This window comes from Perca fluviatilis, chromosome 13 (genome assembly GCF_010015445.1).
Source record: "Perca fluviatilis chromosome 13, GENO_Pfluv_1.0, whole genome shotgun sequence".
NCBI classification, from domain to species: Eukaryota; Metazoa; Chordata; class Actinopteri; order Perciformes; family Percidae; genus Perca; species Perca fluviatilis.
Window position 1 is genome coordinate 7,864,790 of NC_053124.1, and position 24,691 is coordinate 7,889,480.

General features: G+C 40.1%; 1 protein-coding gene across 1 annotated transcript in view; it reads left to right on the forward strand.

Moving 5' to 3' along the window:
- The first annotated feature begins 1,856 nt into the window (after positions 1-1,856).
- The window catches only part of kcnk9 (potassium channel, subfamily K, member 9), a 54,612-nt gene continuing 31,777 nt past the window's right edge, over positions 1,857-24,691 (forward strand). Inside the window, exon 1 of the mRNA XM_039819370.1 lies at positions 1,857-2,743. Within this exon, the coding sequence (XP_039675304.1) occupies positions 2,131-2,743 (613 nt within the window). The 5' untranslated portion in view covers positions 1,857-2,130. The remainder of the gene's footprint in view (positions 2,744-24,691) is intronic.

Sequence of the window (24,691 nt, forward strand, 5' to 3'; positions counted from 1 at the left end):
GAGGATTTATGAAATCTGACTCGAGCATTCATGAAATAGGACTTGGAAGTTGGATGAAGTATCTGACTACTTTTATGTGTAATAGGTCATGAACATGTGATATAAGATTTTGATATATATTTAGTCTAACTGTTTCATGCCACTTGGTGCCACTTTTCTTTAATGTAGACCCTCTTTTATTTGTTTTATTTCTCAGCTCTTTAAAGGTGCCAGAGTGGAACAATGGAGGCCGTCTTGGAATTTCAACTCAGACTCAACCTTGATGACTCGAACTCGGTACTCAGACTGGGACTTGAACGCTGGTAATGGTGACTCGACTTCATCAATCAGTCAATCAGACTTTAGTTATATAGCACTTTTCATACATGTAAATGTAGCAATAAGTGCTTCATACAATTCATATAAGGTAGGTTTTGGACTTGGATTGTTTTTTAGTGACTTGGACTCAAACAATGGGGACTCGACTCAGACCCAAACTTAGGTAATTGTGACTCGACTCGACTAGAGACTTGACAGCTGGTGACTCGACTCCATCACTGCTGGGATATGTCCGCCATGCCTACCTTGGGGATGCTACAATATAAACTCATACACACCATAAGTGTCCGGTTGACTCCAATGTGAATGTTAAATATTAAACAAGAGATTTATTTAATTCAAAAAAGAGGGTTTGGGGTCTGTAAGGGGCATCAAGAATGAATCATAATCAGGTGTTATCATAATCGCATTCTGCTTTAGATGTATATAAAGTATTACAATCCGTTTTGCAATGAATCACATGACCACCGTCGCTACAGCACACTGTGAACCTGGAGCCTTTGGGCCCCTAGAGGGCCTTGGTGTGGGGGCTAATCCAGCCTTTTTTTTAGGGTGGGTTGTCTATGCAGTCTCTTTATAAAATATGTATTCCTCCCTGCTGAATCTATCCTCAAAGTGTGTGTATGATAACTTGGATTCGTATACTGTGCGAATCAGTCTGTCAGCCTTCAGCACCTTGGACAGCGCAGCAGCCTGTGCAGCTGATTCCCCACTGCTGGCGGAATGTAAAAAGCCATTTATGATCTCATCTGAGTCTAAGTAAACCCTCTCTGTCCATATAATGAGTGGGAGTGGTCATTGTGGGCGGTTGCGCGGCATGGAGACGGGGGGGGGGTGCAGTCAGTTATGCCCCAGCTGATTCCCCCCACAGCTTCCAAGAGTACAAGCAGATCCTCAGGCCAACATTTGGATGAATCGTGACACTTGGAAAAAGAGAAAAACACAGAGACAGGAGGAGCAACGCCCACCGATTAGAGTCTGGAGTGTGTGTGGAGACATAAAATGTCGAGCCTTCAAAATATGGGCAGTTCGTGACACGTATGGTTAACAGAGGCCCCCCGTACGGCGAGGGAAAACACATGTAGTCTTTTTTTTTTAATCAGTTTAAACTGATCAGACTGTACTGGAGGGAAGGTTTGGATGTGCGCAACGGAGCATAAGTGCCACTGCGGGCACGGAGCGCGCTGTTGCCTGAATGTATTTTGCTTATTCGAGCTCTAAAGTATGTTCTGTCTTTCTTATCTTCTACACAGTCTAAAAAAAGACATAGTGGGGATGGAACCTGTTGTCGACGATGATTCGTTGTGCTTGGAATGTTTTTATTTATTCCTCTTAACAAGTGGTGAGTTGATCCAGGAATAAAGCAACTGCAAAGGGAAAATAATAATGTGAAAATGTTTGGTCCGCGCATTGTGTGAGTAACGTTTCCCAACTTGGTGTGTTCCTCTGCGATACTCTGTGACCCATCCGCTCTGATCCGCGACTCAGCACATTTGTGATGAGGATGTCAGCGGTTTGTGAGGACCATTTAAGAATTCCACAGAAACTGGATGTTTTTTTTTGTATGTGGTGGATGGCTGCTAAAAATAGCCCGCATGCTGATGAGGTTACAATGAACAGGTTGGTGTTTAGCTGAAACTTAGAGACATGCGGAAAGATGCCCAGTTCTAGGACATTTTAATCAAAGACAGAGCGAGTGGAGCATCAAAGTAAAGAACCGATCACTTAATTGATTGGAAGAATTGATTCACGTCAGTATAGTGCACTTGAGGAACACAGAGACCAACAGGCGATCTGGGGAGCAGCTTGTTGATGGCACTGCGCACCGGGAGGACTTGGTTTGGGCAGGTCTTGCGCAGGGTCTTTCGGCTGCAGGGCTCCTGGTCCAGGCGATCGAGCAGTCTCTTGTGTCTCTCCGCCAACCAGGAGCAGGATCTGGGAGTGTGTCCTCGGGATCACTACAAGGCGGGGGGTTTCCACCGCTGCTCCGACTCCGGCGTGCACCGCGGCCACCGTCACCGGAGCGCACCTTTCTGCGCCTCCGCTTCAAGGCGCTGTCCACACGGCTTCCCCCAAGCTTGCTGCGCCTTCCCGGGGAATCCGAGGGGACATGAGCCCCTCGGTCGCCGGTTCCTGTTGGCCATGAAGCGGCAAAACGTGCGGACCTTGTCCCTGATCATTTGCACGTTCACATACCTGCTCGTCGGGGCCGCCGTCTTTGACGCCCTGGAGTCCGACTTCGAGATGCGGGAAAAGGAGCAGCTGGAAGCCGAGGAGAAGCGTCTCCAGGGGAAATATAACATCAGCGAGGATGATTACCGCAAACTGGAGAGCATCATCATGGAGGCAGAGCCCCACAGAGCCGGGGTGCAGTGGAAATTCGCAGGGTCGTTTTACTTTGCCATCACGGTCATAACCACCATAGGTAAGTATCAGTCTGTTTTTTTGGTGAGTTCCAGTCTCTAAGAAAACAGTATAACCGATAACCCTATACCAGTGCAGGTGCCTCTCAGTGTCGGAGTATTATCACTGTTGCGCAACAGGACATCGTTTATTATGAGGACAGTTACATTGTCAAGTCAATAAAATAGCATGTAGGCAGAAATTTGGCGAAAGCACATGTTCGTATTCATATTCAGAGCAGTCCCAAAGTATCCGACCTGATCACAAAAATGTCTGTCGAGTCTTAAGATAGTTTATATAGAAGTTTTTAAGCAACATGTTGCAGTGTAGTCACTCGCCGGTCCGAAAGGAGTTGTGGCCTAGACTTGATGGAGCTTTGTGTCGCCACGGTCAAACAACATGAGGCTATTTGGATTTATACTAAATAACACTGAAGGATGACGTAGCGCACTCAGTTGGGTGTTAAAACAACACATATGGGTTTCCGTCCGTTACGAATTCAACTTTGACGGCGCGTCACCAAGATGCAGCCTTGAAGTCTGACAGAGTATAACGAGTTTAGGGGGTTAGACGCGCCGAGATCGACTCTTAAAGCTTGTGGAGAGGAGATGTGATGGAGGAGGCTTGGGGAACGGGACTGGCTGAGAGAAGCAGCAGCAGCAGCGGGCAGCAGGGTGGTGCTGAAAGGACAGCTCCTCTGAGTTCAGAATCCGAATCAGAAAAAGGCTTAATTGCCACAGTGAGTTACACCTATACGTGGAATCTGCCTCGGTGATTGGTGCATACATACATACATACATACATACATACATACATACATACATACACACACACACACACACACACACACACACACACACACACACACACACACACACACACACACACACACACACACACACAAACAAACAAACATTATAAAGGAATAAGAAATAAACAGAAAAAACAGAAAAAGAACATTAAAACAGCAAATCTGACGCCACTTCTGCTCATCCCACTTTACTTTTGACATTTAGACATTTGAATGTGTATTTCTTAGGTTTAGGGATTTACATTACTGTAGGGGTTTGCTGTTGGATTAAGAGCTTTATTAGAAAAAAAAAATCTGGGTGAACTATGAGGGCTGGTGATCATGAAAACTAAAAATAAAAACCTGCAAGTGCAAATCAATCCAGTTTCCATTAATGCATTCATTTCTTACGACCTCCCCAAAAAAAAAGGAGACATGATGTAATCAGTTTGACGCGACATACGATTATGCATTTGCGTCATAAATATTTATTTCAAGCAGTGACGAAGGGGTTCACAGAGTTTCTCTTGGTTTACGCTCCACATTAAAATCGCATTCCCTTTGTGCATTTTCTTCACCATAATGCTGAATGAAGTTTTATCGAATCAAGTTGAAGCTAATTGAATTCATTCCAGTTTGCACCTATGACGTTAAAAAAGAGTTTTTTCAACCCGCTGAGTTTAGATGAAGCGGCAGGACATTTAAAAATGAACTTCCCTTCCCGCAGCACAGGTGCCAGGGGCGGGGCTAGAAGGGGAGTACTGTCACTTGTTCTGCCGTCTTCTCAGCCCTTGTCACATGACTAATTAATGTTTCCATGATGACTATACAAAATTCTAATGCCATGGAACCAGCCGTGGAATATATATATATATATATATATATATATATATATATATATATATATATATTTTTTTTTTATATATATATATTTTTTTTTAAGTGACAGACTGTATTATATTAGGATACACAATTTGATTAAAATGAAAAAAAAAGTGAAATTAATAATAATGTGATGATTTATTCTCCAGAATTAGATTGTGTTGTTCTATCCAATATTTCCTATATTTCTAGGCTGTATTCTGATAAAATGTGCGACGCCCCGGTACCCCCCCTCTCGGATTATTGGTCCCCTCTGTGCCACCCCAATTAAAAAGATTTTTGGAATCGCCCCTGCACAGGTCACAGAGAAGCCCTTTCTCCGTTATTGGAGTCATATAGTGTTGTTCAAGAGGAGGACTTGTATCTGGAGAAAGGCACTGCGCCAGGCCTGCCTGTCCTCCAGTTTTTCCAGGCTACACTTAAAAGGGCCGCCTGCACCGAGCAGTGAAGATGGCTCCTGCACACTGTTGTTTCTAGGCTACAGCAACGAGAGCCATTGTAATATTCATGTCCTGTGAAGTGGTTACATTCACTGCAGCGGACTGCGTCTCTCTCTTCTGAAGGAAACGGGATGCTTTTATGCATTGTCATACTCTTACCATCGTAAGAGCAGTTCAAGAACAGTCACACTTTTTCCTGCAAAATGTGCAGAAGTGAACTTTGTTTACTTGTGAATAGGAAGGGAAAGTGAAAGTACTAATACCACACTGTAAAAATACTTTGTTTAAAGTAAAAGTCCTGCATTGAAAATGTTACTTAAGTAAAAGTATGTAAGTATCATCAGGATAATGTACTTAAAAGTAAAATAACTCAACGCAGAAAGATCCTTTTAGAAACTGGAAACGATCCAAACAGTTCTGTCAATCAACTAAGTGTTTAATGGTCTGATCATGTCAGATAGATGTGCGGGCTGTTATATTGTTGGGTAGTTTAATTTATAATAAAACATCAGATTTTAAAAACTAATTGTGTTTTGTGTGCAAAACTCTTAATTTGTAAAGTAACTAAAGCTGTCAGATGAATGTAGTGGAGTAAAAAGTACAATATTTCTCTCTGAAATGTAGCGGAGTAGAAGTAGAAAATAGAATTTAGTACTAGAATAAATGTACTTAGTTACACTAGCACTGGAAGGGAAGTACAGTTGTTTAGATTAAAGTTTGTTTCATGACAGTAGGTGCATTAATTTGGTTGTAGCAGAATGCAATAAATAAAAGAAATAGGAAACAGCTCTGGCGGAACAAGTGATTTTTCTTGCTGATTGCGAAATTCAAATTACAATGTTGTGAAAATTAGTGCGAGTTAATGTTTAAAGTGGAACTGTGTCATGGTTATACGAGCATATTGTGTTATAATCTTACTAAATCTGCCGTCTTAATGAATTCAGGCAAATTGTAATTATAAACTCACAAAATGAGTTTCTGAGGGGGCTGTTTTATACGTTTGCAGAGTTGTGAATCGTGTAAAACAACAGAAGAAAGCATTCTTTTGTATTGAACGTCCGTTTTATTTGCCATTTTACATACATTTGACATATTGTCATATGAATCAGAATAGGAAAATACTGTTAGTATTGCAATGTCCTTCACTGCTGATCAAGAAAACTACTACTGTTCTACATTGTCACGGGTTTTTTAGAATATAAACCCTATGGAAAGACCATAAACCAACAATTAACCGATCCTACTAACATACTGGCAGTGTCTCCAAAGCCTGATATACAGTATAGGCCAAAAGTTTGGACACGCCTTCTCATTCAATGCATTTCCTTTATTTTCATGACTATTTACATTGTAGATTCTCACTGAAGGCATCAAAACTATGAATGAACAAATATGGAATTATGTACTTAACAAAAAAGTGTGAAATAACTGAAAACATGTCTTATATTTTAGATTCTTCAAAGTAGCCACCCTTTGCTTTTTTTGATAACTCTGCAAACCCTTGGTGTTCTCTCAATGAGCTTCATGAGGTAGTCACCTGAAATGGTTTTCACTTCACAGGTGTGCTTTGTCAGGGTTAATTTGTGGAATTTTTTCCCTTATTAATAAAAAAGCAAAGGGTGGCTACTTTGAAGAATCTAAAATATAAGACATGTTTTCAGTTATTTCACACTTTTTTGTTAAGTACATAATTCCATATGTGTTCATTCATAGTTTTGATGCCTTCAGTGAGAATCTACAATGTAAATAGTCATGAAAATAAAAAGGAAACGCATTGAGTGAGAAGGTGTGTCCAAACTTTTGGCCTGTACTGTATATTATTCCTTCATTATTGTTTTCTCAGAAACTATTTAAAATGTCAGTGGCCCACACACTGGCTGTTCATTACAACAAACATTGTAGTTTATTTTTGACTAAATCCTACATAATATGCTCTATTGCTGCGGTAAATCTAACTATAGAGCATGAAATGTGTATCAATCCGCAGCAGAAAATCTGGGTAATTTGACGGCTTCATGCGCCACTGAGCAACCCTCGTGGGAATGAACGGGGCTCCGCCTCAAACGCTGTGTCCAGGTCTTATAATACATCCATTCAATTTCAATTCAATTTTATTTAAAATGTCAATTCACAACAGGAGTTATCTCAGGACACTTTAGTAGTATGAAAGCCCGGAAATCCGCGTAGGGAGGTTGGTTGGGGTGATGGAAGGGTCAAACAACACAGGACTTTCACCCAGGAGACCGGTGATCGTGTCCTGCGTGTCACGTTTCCTAAACCCTACAGTCGCTTCCTTCTTTTCCTAAACCCAACCGCGGCGTTGTTGTCCCGCGTCCCCTTATTGTTTTCCTAAACCCAACCGTCCCGTTCTCCTTCTCCTGAACCCAACCCGTTCGCCGTGATTGCTAATTCCTCAAGGCGTCTTTCCTGCTCCGTCTCTATGTCGCTCTTACACTGTTGCCCCTGGCAACCGATAGCGTAGGATCCCAAAATGGTGGGCGGGCTCAGACACCTCCCAAATCGTCACGTGACAGCAAGCTACCACCACGTATGTCCTCATTCTCAATACGGCGTAGACATACACGCGGATAGCTCAAAATGTGTACAGGTAACACGCCACTAGGCTTTAGAAAGTGCTGTGTATGTTTACACAAAGTCATGATGTCACGTTGCTCTGCGTGGGCGGCCATCTGCCGCTGTTGATTGGGACACAGAGACACTGATACAGATATACATCCATGGTTGGAATATGGTAACCGGATCTCTCCGAAAGTTACCATGACCCCTGGTGTGGCGGCAGTATTTATGCACAGTGCAAAAAGTCCTGGAGATGTTGTCTTGATCGGATATAGAGGGAACAGTACACAGTCATCTGCTCCTATTCTCGATGGTATGTTCTGTTCTCTCGGTGATATTACTGTAGGTTTAGGAGAGATGGAATTTTCTGGATGCCTCAGAGCATGAAGTTAAGCAATCACAGGAAAGTGTCTTGATGTCAGTTTGATATCTTTTTTTTTGTGATTTGCCTGACCACCCAGACTTCATAAGGCAGGCCAATTTCATGTGGCCCTCCAAGCAGGTTAAATCCAAGGCCAAGACTTATTTGCAGGTAGTATTTGACCCAGCCATCCATGTCTTTAGGCAGTGGAGCTTTGATTCACTCATTCATTCGCTCAATGATTGGAAGGCCGTACTCATATATACCGTTCAGTTGAGATTCATCACCTCGTACTCTCACCTGTTATTGCCTTTTGAGGGACATTTTCCTCTCAGAAATAATGCAACAGGATTTATTCGTTTGCAGTCCATAAATAGCCTTTCTAAATAATTATAAGTGAAAGAATTGAGAGTAACTTTGTGCAAAATAAAACTCTGCTGCAAAGATAAGGAAAACAATTTGGACTGTGTCAACTGTGAGCTGTTTGAGGAAACTAATTAAATGCAGTGTTGTCATGTGGGACAGTAGAAACGGTGCAAAGATATCTATTAAGATATGTGGCGCTCCACGAGAGCGCGCTCACTGCCGGATGTGTACATTTACAGCAGAATAAATCACAAGAAAGACCAAATACCCCAGGAGAAATGTAAAAATTACAGCTCACCACCACAGAAAGCCAAGAAAAGCCAGAAATCTGTTCACTACAGAACGTTTTTAGAATGTGATCGCATTTTAAAGGAAAGAAAAATAACAAATAATAAGTGCATGAGGACAGTCCATTGAATTACATTTCAGGAGTGATTGTAAGGCTGATATCAACTCTGCTAGACCAATCTCTTCAGGGCTGTTGTACTTTTGTAAACTAAAGTCTCAAGAGCTGCAACGCGAGTAGTGTTGTAAAAATCCTTGTTGAAGTAGTAGTAGTAAGTCGTAGTATGTAATAGCAAAAATAGTAGTAGGTATTTGAAACCTTGATAGTAATAGTAGAAGCAGCATTAGTAGTAGAAGGTGTGGCAGTTTTAGCAGCAGCGTTTGTAGTAATAGTAGTAGTCGGGGATTTTTTGATCACCAGCTAACATGGCGAGCAGATTCAGCCAATCAGACTTTCCACTAGCCAAAAGTTTTTACTTTACCGGGTTATCGCTGTGTGTATTTTGTCCATAACAAATCCCTGTCAATCGGTCCCAAAACGTCGCAGTTAGTAAATGCCATAAACAAAGTAATTCCCCCAAAAGAACCAAGCAGGGACTGCCTTGTTGCAGGGACTGCCTTGTTGCACGATCCAAATTTTCTACAGAACTTGCCATTTTCAGCATGTAAGAAGGAAGGGGGGAGGACACCGGCGTCAGATGTCAGGCAGTTATCCTGGAAATGTACTTCCGTTGATCCAGACTATAGTAGTAGTAGCAGCAGCAGCTGTAGTAATCATAGCAGTAGCAGTATTAATCATAGTAGTAGCAGCGTTTGTACTAAAAGTAGTAGCAATAGCAGCAGTAGTATATAGAGAGAGACTGGCCACCATACATAAACTGTATATTTTCAAATAATAATCCCAAAAATGAAATAGTGTGATAGTTCTCACATTTATATTTGAGACCTACATGTCATACAACAAACAACATGGCAACAAAATTCATTAATCACTAACATAACATGTGCTGCGTAGTTATAATACTCATTATCATACATCATATATAGTCAAACCATGTGTTCTTTTTCAGGCTTTTACACAAAGTTAGCATTCCTAACCGAATGAAAATGGAAAATAAATCCCATTTTTGATCATCTGATATTTCAGGGTTTGATTAAGTCATCTCATGGAGAATTGCAACTATTAAATCATCAGAGTATTTACAGCACAAAAGAAACAGATGGGACTCACTTTCCACTTCAGTGTACACAACCGGTTTTCCTCCTGAATATTTTGGGTTAGGAATAGGTACTTGAGGTATACCACATACCAGCCTCTTTAAAGACTGAATGAGGCTCAAGCAGCAGGAAAATATGTACACATTTCATTTATTTTAATTTCATTTAATTTAATTTCAAACCTTTATTTAAAACTCGGGGCCCATTGAGGGACACACTCCTTTTCAATGGGGTTGAGTGCACAGCATGCATTTCAGCAAATTACATTATAATAATAATTACAATAACATTTAAATTACAACAGATCAAAAGTGTGTTAATGTGGTGCAGACAGAAACAGTATAATCCCGAGGGCAATACAAACGTAGTAATAGATGTTATAGCAGCAGTGGTAGTAATAGCAGTTGTAGTAGCAGCAGTAGTAGTAGTAATTATGGTCATAATAGTAATAGCTGCAGTATTAAAAATGTGCAATCTTACATTAAGCCTGCACTTTAAACTGAGGATCTGAGGCTACACATTTACTCATGGAGGATAAAATAAAAAGCTGTAATCAATAGCTGGAGGCCTCACATGTTCAGTTTAAGGGAACCTCTGGTAGTAATCCGGGATCAGATGCTTATCATCATTCTCATCATGCCTCCATAAACTGCTCCAAAAAAAACAGAAAAAGAAAAAAGAAAGGCTGGAGGTCTGAAAGTGGAGCCCAGCTGTGATACTGTTAGCACATTTCAGACCAGCTGTCTTGAGGGGCCCATCTCATGATGAGGCTTTAAGCACCCTCCCCTCTTTCCAGATTGACCCTGCAAGTTGACTATATTTATTCTTGTGACTAATTGCACCCATTGCGACACTTAGTGATGACAGCATGTGGTGAGCGCAAGGCGTTCTCACCCGAACTCTGCTTGGAGGGAGAAAAGCAACCGCAGTACAGCGCCTATATATACCTACCTTTCTCCCATTGGTAACCCTTGTGTTGTGTTGTCCTCGTGTCTTTTTACCAAAAAAAAGTTTTTTTATATCAGAAATATGGGTTTCTTTTAACCAAATTTCCCAAAAATAACCTGGATGCATGCATGTACGTTGTATGGAACCCATACAACATTCTTCACAAATGAAATGGTTTTAAAACAGTCTCCTGACATAATTTTGACATAAACTGTGATTATCCATCAACATCCTCTGATCCTAACTATGAGTCAAGATATTTCATAATTTCAGTTTTTTTTTAACAAAAAATTAGGTATAATGTTATTTAAATTAGGTTTATTGACCATGAATTAAAAAAAAAAAGCATTAAAAAAGTGGACAAAAACACCCGAAAAAGCACAAAAAAAAGTTGATTTTCCATTTTGACCCGGAAGGACAACAAGTTCATGGTCGACGGGAGGACAACACAAGTTAAAGCGCTCATGTTGCCGGGAGACTACAGTTTAAAAGGTAAAAGCCAGCGCTGTTACATGTCTGGAAATATCAACATGTGTGGGTGGATGGGTACGACTGAAATTGTGATTTTTGAAGACTGAGACCAGTGATGCTTTTGAACAATAACTCAAATTATATCAAAGCTCGTGTCAATCACTACAAGAATTCAGTGTTTCCTTTTCGACTTGCTAGAGTGAAAGAGCGTCTGAAACATCATAGAGACCATTAGCAAAACACCTTCCTAAAACCCAGACTAGTGAAGCTTAATCAGGGTCAGCAGCACTTCAAGACCATTGAATGGCAGACAAAAACATAATTGCTTTTTAATTAAAACTATATTTGCTACAATCAGCAATTAAATGAAAAAATGTGTTTGGTAGAAAATGAATTGCATATCTCACAGGCTGTTGTGGTGGTTGGCACATTCATTGTTGATCAATGTCCAAACTGACCAATATGTCACTTTTAATAAAAGTCCAAAATATCCCCAGTGTCGTTGCACAAATGATGACGTAGAGAACAAAAACAAAGCTGGCTAAAATGCCAAAAGCTCTTTGTATGGCTGAGGGGAGCTGCAGAGTTGGATGCTAATCATCTGTGGATATGCCACTATGAGTGAACCCTTTCAGATTACACCTAGTGATCTGATCCTACCCTGGAAATACAGAGTTCTCGCGAGAGCACAATTTGAATTCGCTCAGCGAGTCACTCTGGCATTCAGTAATGATGCTCATTAACTATGCCCTTGTAGCCGGGCTGCACCAATCACATCGGTGTATCTGATATAGGCGGGCCAGAGGCGAGATCAGCAGATGACAGCGCTGCAACGTCGAAGTCATTAGTAACCATTGCAAGATGGCTACGGATGAACACCAGTTGTTTGAAACGGCTTTGGCCGCTACGGTGAACGAGTTAGACTTGGCTTTTTATCTAAAAGAGGAACAGAAGACGGCGCTCGAATCGTTCCTTTGCAAGAAGGACGTTTTTGCTGTTTTACCAACCGGATACACTAAGAGTTTAATCTCCCAGTTAGCTCCGCTGGTAGCTAAGTGTATGGGGTTTAGCGAAAACCCACTGGTGGTTGTGGTCTCGCCGTTGATCGACCTTATGGAGGACCAGGTGAAAGAGGCGTCGCTCTGGATACGTCACCCCCCGTGTATTGTTGTGATTGGTCGTAGTGTTATCCAATTGGGTGCAGTGAGATTTTCAAATGCATGCCTGGTGCCGCCCCTCGAGTTGGGCCATTTTCATTACTCATTGCCAGACCCTTAATCTTTCAGATTTGGGTCTTGGATTTCCAGGCTAAATTGGATCCATTGTTGACACAAAAATATTGATTAGTTCAGCTTGAATGTAACACACCGTAACATAGGCCTATCACTCCTGACACTTTACATTCATGCTAAATAAATGTTACTGCCAACAACGAGACCAGAACTTACTTGAGGAAATTCGAGATAAATGTTCCAAATGTCAAGGTAGCTCTAACTTCACGAGTAATGCATGATTATTTCCACAATAGCTGAGTCAAATGCTTTCATGTTGTAGTGCTAAAAAAGTGTCTACCACCATCCTCGCAGATAAATTCATTACCCGTCCTTTTTAATGTGAGCGCTTTGTGAAGATGAGTCAGATGCCGTGTTTTGGTTGGACCTATTGTGCCAGTCACAGTTTCCATTACGCTGCACAGCAAGTGTCCCTTCCAGATTTTTTTGGACACATCCACTTCAGAGGGCATTATGAATCAACCCATTCCAAAAAGCCATTATGAAGCTATTTATAAATAACAGAGCGGCAGGAACAAAAGGTATGTTAACTATGACAATTACAAGTCTACATCTGTAAATTATACTTTCATACACTTTTTTTTCCCCTTCTATTTGTAGATATATTTTCATCCTACTGATTTTGAATTATCTGGATTTAAAAGTCTCTTTTGAATGTGTTCTTCAGTTTGGATTTTAATATTCGTTTTTAAATTTTTTATTCCTTTTTGCAGTAAAAAAACCCCCATCATGTTCTGTTTGTTTTCCAAAACATATATTTATTATCTTGCATTTGACATTTTTATTCATGTATTCTACAAAATAAATCGGTGTTCCACTACATGTGGTAATAACAAAAGTGGTCCCACAGCACAGGAAAGCATTTTTACATATGACTAGATATAAAAAACATATTGGACTAAAGGAAATGATATGGTGCCTATAGGGTTTATGGGACTGAAATTTTTTCGAGGGTCAATTTGCATACAATAGGCGTGCTCTGTGATTTGTCTGATACTCCACACGGCGCCACAGGCTGCTAAAAGCTACACTTTGCTTCCACTCGGCTGTCATCCTCAGGATGATAATACACACTGTTATCTTGATAGGGATTGTTTGGTGGAGTCCTGCAGATGTGAAGCATGTAGACAGTGATTACTGTGTGTGTGTGCGCACACACATGCGTGCGTGCGTGCGTGCGTGTGTGCGTGTGTGCGTGCGTGGGTATAGCGGAACACACAGATTGTCCATCTGCGTTGCATCTTGACAAGGACTGATTGGAGAGCTGGATTTCCTAATTCCCAAAGAGAACCTGTTGATGGTTCTCCAGCTGTGTTTGGCGCTTTCATTCGAACATCAAAAAGCATAACCAGGGGGCAGAGATAGACATTATAAACATTCAGAGATTGGCAGATATACGCACTATTTTTTAAAGCCATTTGAGATAACAGAATGCCTGAACATCTGTACATCATTTGAGAAAAACACGATTGTTGTCGAGGAAAACAATCATCCTGTCGAGCCGACATCCATTTTGTATCTAATTGTTCTCCAACTGTCTTCATCATTCTGAAACCAGTACACAACTAAAGTTGAGGATTTTCACCCCTGCCACCTAAAGAGAGACAAAAATTTAAGTTGCATAACATAGGTAGGGTAGGAATTTGGCATAAACAGCATGACTGGTCTTGAAACCTACTTTTAGTAGAGGTCACAGAATGTATGGCGATATAGTAAGTAAAAAAGAATTCCCTGGCATTGATTTTCCGGTCCAGTCGGAGATTGAGCAAAAAATGACCATGGTTGACTGACTACCGGGGACTGAGTATCCAGGGCCCTTTTGTGAGGAGGGCCCAAAAAGATGCTAGAATGAATAGCTGTGGATGCGGGGAGGGGCCCATAGAGAATGCCTTTCTACAGGGCCCAGAATTTTGAAAATGACAGAAAGTTGCAGTTATTTTAAAAACCTAAGAGATTCAGGGCTGAAGCCCCAGAAGCCGCCCCTGAGCACCACCGCTAGGAGGGTCAATAAGCCTTCTAACTCATCTGCATTTTCTTGATGACATATGGGCTGTAATACCTCAGGCTTCTCATTACTTAGAATGGATTATGGAAATCTCCAATACATCAAGGACACAGGATTTCATGACTTCTTTTCTCAAGCAGCAGTCAATAAAATGATTGAGCATATTTTAAAACAGGATGATTTGCTCATTCATTCGCCAAGTTTCATAACAGGTGCATATACAAGGATTTATGACATATGTCATGTTTGTTGTGGTGTTTTGTCTTATGGGAGAGGGAATCTTCAAAATAAAGGGACAATTTGTAAATGTCATTAAGGTCTTCACAGATTTCATGTTGTTTTAAGCAATCTTTAAATTCAGTTTACCTTTTTTTAAATCACACAGCAACCTGTTCTGCCACAGTGTTCTGCTGACATTAAATCTTCTTTTATCTTCACTTATTTTCAAGATGCGTCAAAGGCATTCAAGGCATTTATGACAAAACATGGTTATTCTTCATGTTTTTTCATAGTTCACCAATATTACAAAAGAAATCCACCTACCTCCAGTGGCTGGAGCAATGCAGATAGCTTTGAGATATATTTTTCTGAGATTTAAGCGTCCGCCCCAATACAGTGGAGGTAAATGATATTTTATTTGTGGTGCTCACAGCAATAAAAATTTAAATGATAAAATAAAAAAGGATAACACCAATATATCTGTCCCCATTACTCTGGATAATCCACAGAACATGTTTACAACTTATTTTATCGGAACATCTGTTTATCAAAGAAAGTGCTAGTGAAAAAAAGTTAGGTAAGCAGCACATTGGTTTTGGAAAGACACATTAAATTTCAACAATCAAATTTGGCAATAAAAACTCCATCCACCATTATCTTTTTGGAGTGGAAGTCCAACTTTCAGAGGTTGTAAATCCAGACAGCTAGCTAGACTATCTGTCCAATCTGAGTTTTCTGTTGCACGACTAAAACAACTTTTGAACGTACACATGTTCCACCAAAACAAGTTCCTTCCCGAGGCTATTTTGCAGCGGCACCGTGACTCCGTCCGGCGCTTAGCGCCGCCCAAGACTATTGTAATTGGTTTAAAGAAATGCCTCCTGTTTTATTTTATCTTTTATGAGTTTCTCCTAATGTCAGCAATTGATTTTTAATCAGTACATTTTTCTCCCATCCCAGAATTCTGTGTGGACTAGCCAGACCCTCTTCTGCAGCGCTGTGGAGGAAGGTCTGGCAATGCGAAACTATGTAATGCTCTAAGAACATTAGAACATCTTTACTTCACTTGAAATTAATTTGAAATGTCAAGTTCATGTTAATTTATTCAACCAATTATAATCTCAGAGTGATCGATGATTATGAACTGTTAATGTGCTGCAGTATTAAATGGCTCTCGTTTGTTCTCACCAGTATTTGCCTCTAGAATTTTAAATCATGGTGTTTTGAACTTTTTCGTACAGTTTGATTTAGTACTTGTAATGAAGTGAACAGTGATTTAAAACAAAAACGCATAAAGATTCTTGTGTTTTTATCCCCTTAACGCTGGTGTAACTTTACCTGGCTGCATCCAAGATCACTGATTAATGAAGTGTTGCTGAAGTGTTTAGTGGTTTTATTCCCTTGAGATTCTATATTCATCTAAGCAATTTGTGAGATCAAATCTGTGCTGTGAATCAACACATTGCTGCTTGGCAGCCAGCTGTAATGCTTTTATTATGCTGGATGAATTTGTACTCACCTTTCTTCTCGAAACAAGAAAGTTGTTGCTGTCATACCGCTGCTTATTGAAAAACCATTTGAAGCGTTCACCCTAGTTGCGCTTTGTAACCAGTAGATTATTTTCACTTTGCTAAAGTTTCCTATTGGGAGCTTGATGGCGGTCTCCACACAGATCGATGGGAATGTGTTCCTGTGGTGCTGATGCTCTCTGTGGGAGTCGGTGGCTCTGGAGCCAGCTGGTCTGTTTTCACTGCTCAGAGGCTTAACTGTGCACACATGGTCCCTCGGTACAACACAGTTTGTGCCTGCGGCTTCATTCTAAAAACATGGACATGCGATATTATTACTCTGAAAGAGAGATATAAAATACTCTAGTATGTCCAGCTATCTCTTTCCATTTTACACACCAAAATCTATTCGTTGTAAGTACTACTCAGCATGTGAAGACAGTTGTCTATAATGTCGTCTTTGACTCTGAACGGAGCCTTTCAAAGTCTGAGAACTGTAATGATGTCATCAGAGTAGAGGTCTTCAAGGGTCCACCTGAACCCTAGGATCCGAGACCCGGCCCGGGACCCGTACAGGTTCGGATCCACGGTTTATACGGTCAATCGGGTCCAGGTCGGGTACCGTTCTATTACCGCGGGTCCTAGGTCAGTTTAACATTATGCATAATACCCGAGGGGATCCCGAGAAGACCCGGCCGTGATCAGACAGCGCTGATGATGATGAGTCAGAGAGCACAGATGATAGCAAGGTACCAATGCTAGCGTTAGCAGCTGTGGCAACTAGCAATTGTTATTAAAGTTCAAAAGGGCAACGGGCAAACAGTCAAAGTTATCTTTATTAGGCTAGATGCAACAAAAATGCAAAGCTGATTCTAAATGAGTCGTGTTTGTCATGATGTGTCACCATGACAGCCTTTAAGCTGAAATAACGAGTGGATCAGCCATGCTGTTTCAATCAGCAAGAGAGGAATAACATAAAACTTGGTTAGGTTTTACCAACTGTCTTGGCGAGGAGGATGGGTTATATGTGTAACGGCCAGGCACATGGGAGAAGGCTACTAGCGTAACATTAAGTAAGACACAAATTTTTGTTGTGACAACTTGTAAAGTAACGTTAACTTGTAAATAGCAATCAGCTGTGAAATCTGTGACAATCGGGTCTGTGTCTTCCGGGTCTGGTCAGGTTCAGGTCCGGCATTTCTCGGTTCTGCATGGGTCAGGGTGCCAGCTTTTAAATAATAGACAGGTCCGTTTCAGAGTATTACATTTGCATGAATTGGCATGCATTTTTGTACCTGTGAAGACCTCTACCTGAGAGGTTATTTTCTTCATTTACATCATCAGGGGTTCTCTCGTTTTAGGCTTGGAGGCATCATATTTATAACAACGCCTTTGTTACATAATGTGTGGAGTATGAACGATATGGGTGTTTAGGAGAAACATCGGGTCTAACGATGCTGTGGTGGTGCATTATGGGAAATGTAGGATCCAGTGTTTTGGGGTGGCAGCACTAGAGACAAAAATCAGGAAATCTTGGCCTCTACTACTGTTGACCTGAGGCCTGTTTCACAAAACCAAGATAAGGGATTAAGCCGGGATTTCCCAGTTATCCTGGATGAATTAAGCCTTGATTCGGTTTCACGAAAGCGGAGGCACATAAATCACCATGGAGATTTATTCTGTACAGCTAGCCTGCTCCTGACCAGGCTAACAGCCAGAAGTTATTTAATCCTGGAGCCTTTTCTGATCACCCAGCAGTGGTTTTACCCTATTGTTATTATCAGCATGGATTAAAATAATAGTAATTAAAACATTTTGCTGTTTATTTAAGTACTGTTATTATTTAAAGTTGTGACCATTATTTTTTTATTTATAATTATTCATGTGACAGTCATTGTTACTGTTATATTGCTGTATGAAGACTGCTGTTCATATTGTTGTTAGAAGTTTGATGAATATATTATGGCAGTTATTGAGATAATTAGAAAAGGCTGATAAAATTTCAAATGTGTTTTAAATGAAGTCACTACTGTTACTAAGGGCAATACATACAATGCTGTACATTTCTATAGTTGACCAATGCACCTTGAATTATTTTAGTTGATTAATTTTTTTTTTATTCTTTAACAATAAGGATCATGTTTGTTCCACTTCCATGTGCATTGTATTTGGTATTCTTAGCACACAATTTATGTTGTCCAGTAAACTGGGACTATAATTTGGGAGGATTGTACAATTTAAGAACATATCCTAATTGTACAATCCTCCCAAATTATAGTCTTAGTTCACTGGACCAGTAACTATCTAGTGATTTAGGCTACTGCACATACATGTAACAACAGGGAGAGGACACCTCAATGGTTTTTGACCTTATATTTGGGGGGAAATAACTGATGAATATCACTCTGTTCCATTCATGTTTACAGTGTGCATGGAATTTATCACTTAATTATCTTCATAGTTTCTAGATTTTAGAGTGCAATTTCTTCAGTGTCTTTATTTTCTATGTCCATATATACAGGGAGCAAGGCATATAATATGTAGAGAAGGAAACTCGGCCTCTATAAAAAATAAAAAAAAATTAAACACGAGAAAAAGCGTGGCAGATAATAGCGGACCGACTGAATGATAGTCTAAAAATATACATTTATGAAATACTGCTCTTAACTGAAACCATTCAATGAGTCACTGTCATTTGCAAAAACAAACAGTTGTACACTTTGCATTAAAAGTGAGCAGTGGAAGTTAATATGACTTAGGAAACTTATATTTTAGCCCTTGAGAGAGAGGGAGGAACAGAGTGAAAGAGATATTTACGCATCATATTCTAGCGTTGTAGAAAATTGATCTTCATTGTAAATTTCCTGAGTAACATTATCTTCTGCTTACTTTTAAGGCAAAGAGTACAACTGTTAATTTGTGAAAATGATTAGTAGCCTAATCCTTCAATGGAATGATTATGACGGCTTCAATTCAGAGCTTCAGAGAGGGAGTTATAATCATAATTTGTCCGGTCAATATTGAAATAACGATTATTTAACACGATTACTCATTGACTTTTGGAAAGATGTTTCATTTTTTTGAACTGAAAAAAACTGTGAAACAGTTAAACGAATCAACAGTGAAATCACCTTAAACTGTGAAATTTCCCCAAATACTTTTCCCGTTTGAACTTCAGAACACAAAACAAAGAGTGAGTTTGTGAGAGAGTTTACTTGCAAAACGTAATGTGCAAAATAATAGTTTTTCTCGATTACATTGTGTTTGTGATCATTAGGTGCCAAAATCGAAATTGCGATCAACATTTTGACACACAATTGCACAGCCGTAGTTGACCATTCTAGTGGCATGGCTAACGACAATTAAATAGTACTGTATAAGATGGATTGCCATTGATTGGACATTAATTTCCCAGATTTTGTTTCCCAGAGGATGACTCATACAGACTTTCCTATAGCTCCACCAGCATGTTGACATTGTTGGCTTTTAGTGAAATATCAAGACTATTGGATGGATTGCCATGACATTAGGTACACTTATTCTTTCCCTCTCAGGATGAATTGTAACAAATTTAGTAGCCCCTGACTTTTCATCTAGTGCCACCATCAGGTCAAAATTCAAATGTGTCCAATACTTGTTTGGTTCATGATCAAATACCTGCAAAACTATTATGACATTATACAAATTGGGTCTTATTTTTGTAGTTTTGGCCATAACTTATTATTAACAATAATACCTTTTTACTCATAAGGTTTATTGCTATGATCTATCAAAAAAGAAGTTTGTCGGTATATAAAAAAGAAACTCAAGCTGAACAGTAGAAAGATGACCTAAACTGTCAGCTTTTACAGATTGACTTCCTTGTTCAATTCTCACCATATTCATCATAGTTTGCACACAGTTTTCCTGTGGAGTGAGGGATCATCACATGCATGTCAGATGCAGTTACTTTTTTTTAATTACATGCTCATTATATGCACAGTAAATGCAGGGTATGTCTTCAAAAATAGAAATTATAATTATATGTAATATAACTATTGAAATGCTGAAGTGCACATTGTTCCAGTGTGTAGGTGGGCTATGCAATTACACTTCTAGGAAACTATGCAAATAAAAGCTGTCATAAACCAGAACTTTACCTCACACTTCAACCTAAAAAAAAAAGTTCTGCTTTTCTTGTCAGGTACTACACTAAGTTTGAATGGCATGGGAAAATGTTCATCCACAGCAGCCAAGATAAGCCTCACATCTTACCTGGAGACAGGACCTTTAAAGCTTCTGCATCTAACTCTTCACCTATAGGCAGGACCTGCATACATCTAACTGTACTTCTCTCTGTGTAATTCCTGGCTCAACACTCAAAGACCTATCTGCCTCGAAACAGCAACTACCCTGGGGCTGATGTAAGCAGCATCCATAGGGTTAAAACAAGAGATGAAGCAACACAGGGGCAGAAGGAGGGGGTGGCTTCTAGGGCTCCAGCCCTGAATGTTTTCTCAAAAGCCCCCAATCTTTAAGGTTTTTAAAGTAACTTCAACTTTGTGTCATTTGCGCTCAGTCTCTCTGACTAAAAATATTCAAGATAAGTAATGCTGTTTACACCAACTTCCTACACTACCTATGTTATGTAATTTAAAAATTGTTACTAGTAGTAACATCAGACAATTTTTGCCCCCTTTTAGGTGGCAGCAGTAAAAATCAATCATCCTTAACATTAGTTGTGTTCTGATTTCAGAATGATGAAGACAGTTAGAGAACAATAGATACAAAATAGGCTGTAGGCTCTGCAGGATTATTCTTGGCAACTATCATGTTTTCCCAAAGACATTCTATTATTAAATGGCTTTGAAAAATAGTTTACATAGCTGCAGTAAATGGAGCATGTCCCTGCACCCCCACCAGGTTTGGGCCGAGCCCCGAATGTTTACAACGTTTAGCTCCGCTCCTGAAGCAACAGCTTGAAAAACGTAGGTAATCTGAAACAAACAAGCAAAAAGCTGAATATGAATACTTTAGCATTATTTAGCTTCACTGGACTGTTATGTTCTATTGTTGTCGGTATTACTTCCTTGCACTGTGCCACTGATTCCATCCATCATGACAATATAAGTGGCTTGTGGCCAGCTTTGTTGAGTGTCTTCTCATCTGTGTGAAGAGAGAAGCCTCTGCCATAGACATAAATGTGTTCAAATGCCCACAGGCCAGCAAGAGGCTTCCTCTCACCCTCAGAGTTTCTTAAAGGATTTGAGTGGTGGCGACTGGCTGTTCCACTCCAGCACCAGCGATGGGCACAGTGGGCTCATACAGGCTCAAGTGGGCCAGTGCGAGCGGAGAGTGGTATTGGTGAGCTGTTGCTTGACAAACTGTAGAGCCTCTTTGTAGTTTTGGGGGGGTGACGGGGGGGGTCCAGATGATGTCCTTCTTAAGTAGCTGTCACAAAGGAGCCATGTTGGCTGAACACTGGGTAAGAAAATGGAGGTTGAGTGTGGCAGGAGAGAAGATGGATAGGGAGACATCCTAAATAAATAAAGGGTCTGTTGGGATATATTTTACTGTCCTGTTACATATCTATAAGGGGTTAGCATGGTAGTCTCGCATTGCCAGATCTTACTCCACGGCACTGTGGCTACACCACACATACATTCCAGGATAGGAGAAAAAAATGCCCTGGGCTGTTTGCATTTCTTTAAACCAATCACAATCGTATTGGGCGGCGCTAAGCTCCGGATGCAGCGACGGTGGCTCTGCAAAATAGTCTCGCGAAGGAACTTGTTTTAGGTGGAACATTTGCACCCCGCAAAAGACAACACCACATAATATATCAAATATAAACAAATAAGTTAACCGATCACACAATACAGTAAAATTAGATATTTAAATTAGCTGTATACATGCTTAAATGTAATTGCTCTTACCAGTGTATCGCCATGTGTATTTTGTCCATAGAATCATACCAATCGGTCCCAAAACATCCCAGTTAGAGAGTAAATGCCGTACTCATATTCTTTGTAAATCTTTACAATCATTCCCCGAAAGAACGATCCAAAATTTCTTCAAAACGTGCCATTTTTAGCGTTTAGCTTGCTAGCTTGGAGGTTCTGGTTGTTGTTTTTCGAAACGGACATAGTTAAAGAATGGCGACACAAGGAGAGCAAAAGGTGAACAACATCCAGCGTCGTTGATCCAGACTAGTGAGTAAACAGCAGCTGTTGAAATTCTTTCTGGTTGGCAATAAATGTCAAAACATGAATAGCATAGGGAATGTTATTCAATGCACCTGCTTCACCAGCTCTAACAAATGTGCACGGTGAACTACTGCACTTTGAAATTAATAAAACAAGCACACCTATCGTCTTAGCACAGTGTACTGGAACTGAATGCAAATGGGAATGTAATATTAGATAGAGACAGTTATCCAGGTCGAGAGGTTTTTACCAATAAACTGCAGTACAGTAATTACATCACTAAACCGAACTTGCTACATACTGTATCTAACATGACATTCATGACTTTTCATTAAAATAAAAATTACATGGACACCCGCTGCAAATGGGTTCTTATTAATTATACAAAACTATTAATGCAGTTATTTCCTTGAAAAATGAATATGAATTCTTATGACGTGCATGCTAAGTTATGTCATGCTACATGTGAGACGAGATGGCAAGATGGAATCAAAGTTGAGTTTTTAAACTCAGATACTTCCCTAGTTTCACTGGATGTGGACTGTGGATATGAGCCTGCCATTTGGCCGGCTATCTAGGCTAGCATTCTCCTTCCCTCCCACTATCTATTTTGCAACAATGCCTTTGCTGCATCCAGGACTTAGCGCCACCCAGGACTATTGTGATTGGTTTAAAGAAATACAAACAAGCCAGAGCTTATTTTCCAGCCTATAGCGGAATGATATTGAGTATTTCTAGACCTTTCTCTGGCGCTGACACAGCGCTGTGAAGATAGGTCTGGATATGCTAATACTGCACTAACACCACTGTATCAAATATTAATATAAGCTTACATTGCAGGACATTTTAATTCATTCACGTCTCAAATGTTTAATAAATGAAAAAAAAGAAGCTCAATGGATCTTTCTTGTTTATAACATTCTACATTTTAGGGCCTCGTCTTTAAGGAAACGTGAAGTTTTACAACTTGGGCCTTATTCTAATACCCAGCCCATCATTTTTATTGGTTATAATAACCTTGTATTTACCAGGTTATTTGACATTGTCTTTCTTTACGGAAAAGGCAGGCATTTCTTTGAATGAATCCCACTTATGCTGTCCTGATGAAAATATGCACCAGCTTAGCATGATAGCCGAAAGCAGAGGGAACAACTGGCATCTGCTGGTTGCCAACAACAACAACAACAGCATCAAGATCAGACTCCAGGAAGTCATTGAGCAGCAGCTGTTTACCAAGATGGTTGGCCTCTTCACCACTAGCTTCTGTAACTCAATGCAATCTCTCATTCAGTATTTCTTTTAGCTGTCTTTTTTCCTGAGGTTTATTTTACATATTCTGAGACAAATCAGCAGCCACCACAGCACTTTCTTTAAGAAGTTGAAACCTTTGTGATTTTAATGATGGTTACTTTGTAAACTACAGCTCCCATGAAATTTAGCAGTGCAGCAGCGTAGTTACTTACAGTACATTGTCATAGCTATTACATTATCCCAAAGTTCTAACTTTTCAGCTGTCAAACTTCTACACGACCCTCTGCTCTCTGTCCTGCTGTTCTTACAGACATGTCTGAGCTAGCTGTGACCCCTCAACTCACCCATGGACCTGCATTCTGTTTTCGAGCCAGTGAAGATCCAGGGCTTATGGGAAATGGTGTTCATTAACTGCCGCTAAAACCTGAAACAGGAGCCTTCAACATTTTTTAGGCCAAGGACCCCTTAACTGAGAGAGAGAGACCCCCTACTACATATATTGTGTAAAATTAAGTTGCATATTAAACTGGGCCTACAATAATGTATAGGGCGGCCTAAAGCCTTTATAAATACATTTTTAGTGCATAGAATACTAAGCTATTAAAATAATAACTGTTGGCATGGTTTTATAAATCCTTTTTAATGTTAAAAATACATGTTAAAACAGTAAATCCTTAGGATTAACTGTATCTGTGGATGGCTACCTTGGTGACTAGGCTGCTAAGCCCTGTCATCAATGTGTTTTTATTCACAAATAGGCTGATTCATATTTGCTCATAATATGTGGGATTTATTATGGCAAATTTGGTGGCCCCCCTGCAGAAACTCTGAGGAAGTCCTAGGAATCCCGGACCCCCTGTTGAAGATCTATGACCTGAAATATTGAATAAGTAAAGACAAATTGAAAACATTCACCAACAGCTGCCCTCTTCACATAATACGGACGACAGTTCACTTCATTCACCTAACTCTGTCCCCCCCCCCACCTTCTTTATTATCTAGTTTCCAACTCCCATCTGTCAATGAAATATTTGATCTTGTCCGAAAATCTAAATCATCCACCTGCCAGCTTGACCCCCTGCCCACCCACCTACTCAAAACCTAAGAAAACTGGTGCAAATCCCAACGACCTAAATAATTATAGACCAATCTCCAACCTGCCATTTATCTCA